A 6,195-nucleotide genomic window follows, 5' to 3' on the forward strand; every position below is an offset into this window, starting at 1 on the left:
AGAAATAGAGATAGAACAGTTAAAAGGAAAAACTACATCAAGAAAATGTAGATAGTAGCTACACAGCAACGCTAAATAATATAAACACTGAGATAGTAAAAGACAGACGTAACATTTCCAACTAAAGCGAAGTAAACAACAAAAGACAACAAACCCAGACCGTATAATAATGTTCAAAAAGCACCAATCCAGAACACTACAGACAAACATATGAATGAGAAGGAAGGCGATACAAATCTAAAACCTGAAAACAGTAAAGGGGGACCTAATGATTATAATACTATAAAAATGAGCATAATCAAAGAACTGAAAACCACAGATCCCAGAATCGACCACCGATTATACCTCCCAAAAATCAAAATAGAGAATAAAACAACATCAGTAATAAATAGCATAAACCTGGCCGTCACGGAACTAATAGCCACTGAAACAAATTTGAACATCACCGAGCTAAATGACATAATATATGCAGCAGCCACTGCAGCCCCAAAGGTAGCTGGATACTCCCTCAAACCCACCCAAACAGGAGTACCAGTACACAAGCAAATCCTGTGGGTAAATAATATCCCCCCCCCCCAAAAAAAAAAGAAGAATGAAGAAAAAATCTGTCAATTCTTAACGAAATTAGTAGACAATCAACACTACTAACAAGAAGAAAACAAAAATACTGTGCAAATAAACATTACAGAAAAAGATTTGCCTGAAGTAAAAGAAAAGTTAAAGCAAGATATCCTTGCCAAAGCACAAAGGATCCGCCGGTATGAGAAACGCCAACGTTTCTTTGAACAAAACAAACAGTTCAACTCCAACCCCAAAAAGTTCTACCAATAATTTGGCAAAAATAAAATAGACATCAATGCAGCACCAACAGCAGAAGACTTGTAGACTGCATGTCCATGCTTTCCTTTGGCCCGTACATGGTCAGCTCTACCATGTTGTGATCCGAGAGTAGTGTCGGTGTCACTTTCACATTACGGATGAGATCCATATTATTTGTGAAGCAGAGATCCAGTATGTTACCTGCCCTGGTTGGTTGGGGTATTATTTGATCCATGTACAGAGTGTTGATGAGGTTCAGGAGGGACCTCGCCTGTCCTCGTTCGCATCGTGTCATTCCTGGGATAGAAAGGCCCTCGGGCCATCTGACATTGGGCAGATTGAAGTCTCCCATAAGAAGTACACTTAAGTGTTGTTCTAATGTGACTAGAACTTCTATTTTTATAAGGCAGTCTTCAAACTTGCCTACATGGCTTGGGGCATCTGGAGGACGATATGTAGCACATATAACTACACAAAGTTGCCTTATATGTACAATTAGTGTGTCACACACCGAATTTGAGTATGACAAAAGGACCTGGGGTGTGAGGTCCTCGCGGATGTACATAGCAACTCCTCCATGACTCCTTTCTTTTCTGTCGGTCCGTAGTACAACATACTGTGGTATGTGTATTTCCGCATCTACTATGTCCGGTTTCAGGTGTGTTTCCGTAAGTGCTATGCATAAGGCTTGATTGCATGCAACAAGGTCTCTCAGGAACGGGATTTTTGTCCTGTTACTGAGTGTTAGCAGTCCTCTGATGTTCAGTAGGAGCATCGAGGTGATGTGTGTGCTGTTGCCGGTGGTGTCCACTTTGGGTCTATTTGCTGTGGCGGTCTTGTGTATTGTGGATAGTCCCATCTGCGAGTTTGAGTTTGATGGAGGCATCAAGCGTGCCGATATGGGATCTTATGAGTGCATAGGAGCGTAATAATTCAAACCCCAAAGAATTCCACTCAGCACACGGCGATTATGCTCCCCCACTACTTCTGCTCGTAATCAGAGATGTACATATCGTCGGCCACTAAGGGACATGTTCAACTGATTAAAGTCAAACAACGGGTAAGCAAATCTGTGGTATTGAGCAGAATATTTGTTGAGGTCCTTTTATACCAAGACAAAATAATGTATATGATAACACTTCTAATCATTTAAGATCAGAAGCCATGAGAGCCACTGTCTGGTACTGCATCAGGGCATTTATTATCATTATTGTTCTTGTTATTATTATTATTATTATTAATGATTAGTGATTATATAGTCAAATGTCGAAGAAATTCCTGATAAGATGAAACTCAAAATGGTAGATTCGGTGCCTCGTAGACGTGATTACGTTTTGAGAAGTGTATTATGGTTTGGTTATTTTCTTCGATACGGTTTGCTGAATAAAAATTTATTTGCTTTTAACGTTCTTGGCTTAAAGTGTCTTTAATTTTTTTTTTTTTTTGACATTACTGAAACGATCAATTATTGTACTGAGTTAATTAACAATTTTGCGTTTAAAACTTAGATAATTGAAAGGAGGAAAAATAAGTAAAATTGAATCGTGGGAGAATCAATGAAAATAATTAACATCCAATCACACAGACATACTCATGTCTTTCAACCGGGCTATGATACCTACCTACCTACCTGCCTGCCTACCTATCTATGCCTGTCTGTCCCTCCCTCCCTCTCTCGCCCTCTCTCTTTCTTTCTGTCTGTCTGTCTGTTTCTCTCTCAGTCTCTACACACACACATATCAAATATATATATGTATATATATATATATTATATATATATATATATATTTGTATATATATATATATATATATATATATATATATAATATATATATATATATAATATATATATATATATAATATATATATATATATATATATATATATATAAGTAGTAGTAGTAGTAGAGTAGTAGTAGTAGTAGTAGTAGTAGTAGTAGTAGTAGTAGTAATATTAGGCCTTTGAAAAGCTAAAAACGCACCAGCTCCCCAACGTCGTCTCGTAAGACAGAATCTGTGGTTTGAACTTTGAGAGCGAGTTCATTAATCTTATGTTTTCAGAAGCGCAAATAAAATTTTCAATTTTACTTATTTTACGATTCAATTTTACTTATTTTTTCCCTCCTCATTACGGTTATCCGAAGCTGGTTATGCAAATTTAGTATACGTCAAAAGAAGGCCACTGAAAAGTCTCCATTGCATATACAAAAGACATACAACGATCAAACTAAACACATTTCACAATGTTCATAACGTTATTTATCGTAGGACTAATGTGAACTGGTGATGCAACCTACCTCATACTTATTCGATTAAGGCGTGAAATGAAAATTTCTTTTCATTCAAATGGAATAGTGCAGTTTCAGTTGACAGCATTTCACATTCAAACTGCTTAATGTTAATTGGACATGCTTCGCTAAGACCGAATACACCGGTATTGGATCGCAAATATAAAGCTTGTAACATTATGGCTCAGTGGAATCTTCACAAAAGACATACATTCTATAAATTAATAACGATTTAGTCAAATACATGTTGAATTTGATGAAGCTACTAACATGGCCACGGTAAGGAACTAATAGAGAAAGCTGATAGGTTGTTGTTGGAGAAGGCTTAATTCAGTGTTTCACAAACTTTTCGCGCCAAATTGCACTATCGCCCGCCTGTCGTCCGAAAAATGCTCCCTCGCTCACCTGTGTAAAAAAAAAACCTGACACAACCCCACCAACACAAAATATCCTAGCCCCAACTCCGTATGAATTGACACACATATTATATCGTAGACTCGTTGCCCTGTTAATGCCGTTTGGACTAAATATGCGGTTGTTTACAAATCCCTTATTGTGGGTTTAGTTTTGCCATTAGTGTCAATAAAATTCTAACGTTAGCTCTATATTTTTCAAACAGATTAACTTCTGGAAACTTGCGCTTTCTTTTACACAGATTTTCATTTTTCCCAAATGAACCATTGCTCAGAACGACCGGTACAAAAATAATTAATGATTGTATTATAAAGAAAAAGAATACAACTTTTTAATAAGAACCATGTATCTGGTTGTTTGTTTGTTCCTTCTCGAGCCATGACTGGGCCGGTTTCCCGGTTTCTTGGCGTATAGGTTCCCCACCTGGACGGGACGCCGGTCCGTCGCAGGTGAGCTGCAAGATACAGGAGGAAAGAGTGAGACAAAGTTGTGGCGAAAGGATCAGCAGAAGTTTCGCCACTACCTTCTGCCGGAGCTGCGTGGAGCTTAGGTGTTTCGCTCATAAACATACACATCGCCCAGTCTGAGATTCGAACCCGCGATCCCTCGACTGTGAGTCCGCTGCTCTAACCACTAGGCCATGTGCCTCCACAATGTTTCTGGTGCGATGCAGCTAGTGTAGATACATTCGGTTTCAAGCCTGTCCACTTTAGCCGCAAGTCTCCGCGTTGTATCACATCCAGTCCGATTCTTTTGTGGGAAAATAAAGTTCCAGCATGGTTAAAACCAGATTCAACCAGGTATAAGGTAGGGAAGGCAAGCAAAAGTAATTTCAGATGTTTCCACTGATTGGGGTAGGAATTTAATATACTTTGATGGTACCACAAACCTTCTTTGTCATTACAGCTATATTGCATTGTGGTGTCATTGTCATTTTGTAATTCTATGAATTCTTACTGAACGTCATCCTCGCAATTGACTGCAACGACCTCAAATGGATTGCTATACCAATTTGGAATATTCAGTGCAATAACATCTTGAAATCGCTCCACTATATTATGTGCAATGATTGTAAGTATTTGCGATATGTAGCTAAATTCTCATCAACCAATTCATCTTTCAAAAAATCAAGTTGCAGAAATTGATGAAATTGACCTTTTGAAATGTTAGTCTTATACAACACCAATTTCGGAATGAAGGTAGTGATAAATGATTTACAATCAACGAAAGTTTTTCTGTTTCCTTGCAATAACTTATTCAAATCATTTAATTTTGTGAATATATCACAAAGAAAAAAAAGGTATCATACATTACATACCCCAATGAAGCGGATAGTGAAGTATCTTCAAAGAAAGATACAATTATATGAAACAGTTCAACAAAGTGTAAAACACAGTTTCCTTTTGACAGCCACCGCACTTCGGTAGGGTATAAGAGTTTAGTATGGACCTCATCATTTCTCAGACAGAGTTCACGGAAAAATCGATGAGACAAGGGATTGAACTTCAATTTGTTCACAGTCTTGATAACTAACTGTAGCGCACCATTCAACCTACTGTTCATATTTTTGCCACTAAATGCTGCCAGTGTGCCAAGCAATGAACAGTTAATATCTGGTGGGAAATTTCACGCTTTAGGAGAGATGAAGAACCTCTGTACCTTCTCATCATCGAAGAGGCTCCATCAGATGCACAAGCAAGAATATTACTAAGTGGGATATTATGTTCAAAAAGGAAAACTTTGAGTGTGAAAAATAGTTGCACTTACTTGAATCAAGCAGCAATTTCTCTGTGAACAGCATTTCGTCACAAGATTGAAGGTCTTCGCTGAAATACCGTACATATACCATCATCAAACATTGATTGTCCACAACAGTTGAATCATCCACTTGTATAGAGAATTCAGAACGATGGAGAATATTAATGAGCTGATGTTTGACATCGTTGGCCATTTCATCGATGCTTCGAGAAATTGTGTTATTACTAAGAGGGATTTTCATAATGTTATCGGGTTTTTCGTACATAACGGTTGACGATACCTCTTCGATAACCTGGCAAAGTAATGTTTCTCCAATTGTAAGAGACTACCCAGACTTAGCAACAAGCAATGCAATGTTGTGCGATGCAATCAACCCGTCATTCTCCTGCTTAGTAGTTTCCTGGAGAAGCGTGTTGAATGTTTGTATTTGCTTTTTGAAAGAAGAGCTCAGTTGCAAAAATTATGATAATGGTTTGTCCTTCTTTTCAGAATGCTTTGCATCAAAGTGATACTTCAAGCGTGAAGGTTTCATTGCTTCGCTGGTCAATGTTTGATGGCAAAGAAGGCACATTGGTAACTGAGAATTCTGGGGAGAGGGAATAAATCCAAACGATAAATAATCACTGCTGTACTGTTGACAAATTTTCTTGACTGGAGGCATCAGTAAAGTGAAAATGTGAAAATGAATTTCTACAGATGGCGTCAGAAAGGCAGTATGGTGTTCCCAAAGAGAAGAAGTCAACAGAGCAGAGTCAGATGACACGTCTTTACTGGAGCAAATACAGATCTAGTTCGTTTGGCTGCCAGCATTTCAAAAATTAAAGTTTATCGAAAATTTTAAAATTTGGCATATTAATGTAACTTTCCAAGCTATATTGCTGGAGTTATTGAACTTTTTCTAGAAAAATGTTTTTAAA

The 6,195-nt window shown here is 37.7% G+C and overlaps 1 protein-coding gene across 1 annotated transcript; it reads right to left on the reverse strand.

Annotated features, from left to right (window-relative positions):
* Positions 1-237: 237 nt before the first annotated feature.
* LOC115215391 (protein FAM200A-like) lies at positions 238-5,543 on the reverse strand. Its single transcript, XM_029784550.1, has 3 exons — positions 5,288-5,543; positions 4,839-5,133; positions 238-244 (listed from the first exon to the last, which is right to left on the reverse strand). The coding sequence occupies exons 1-3, from the start codon at positions 5,541-5,543 to the stop codon at positions 238-240; spliced, it is 558 nt and encodes a 185-aa protein (XP_029640410.1).
* Positions 5,544-6,195: the final 652 nt, after the last annotated feature.

The sequence above is a fragment of the Octopus sinensis genome, linkage group LG9 (genome assembly GCF_006345805.1).
Source record: "Octopus sinensis linkage group LG9, ASM634580v1, whole genome shotgun sequence".
Classification (NCBI taxonomy): domain Eukaryota; kingdom Metazoa; phylum Mollusca; class Cephalopoda; order Octopoda; family Octopodidae; genus Octopus; species Octopus sinensis.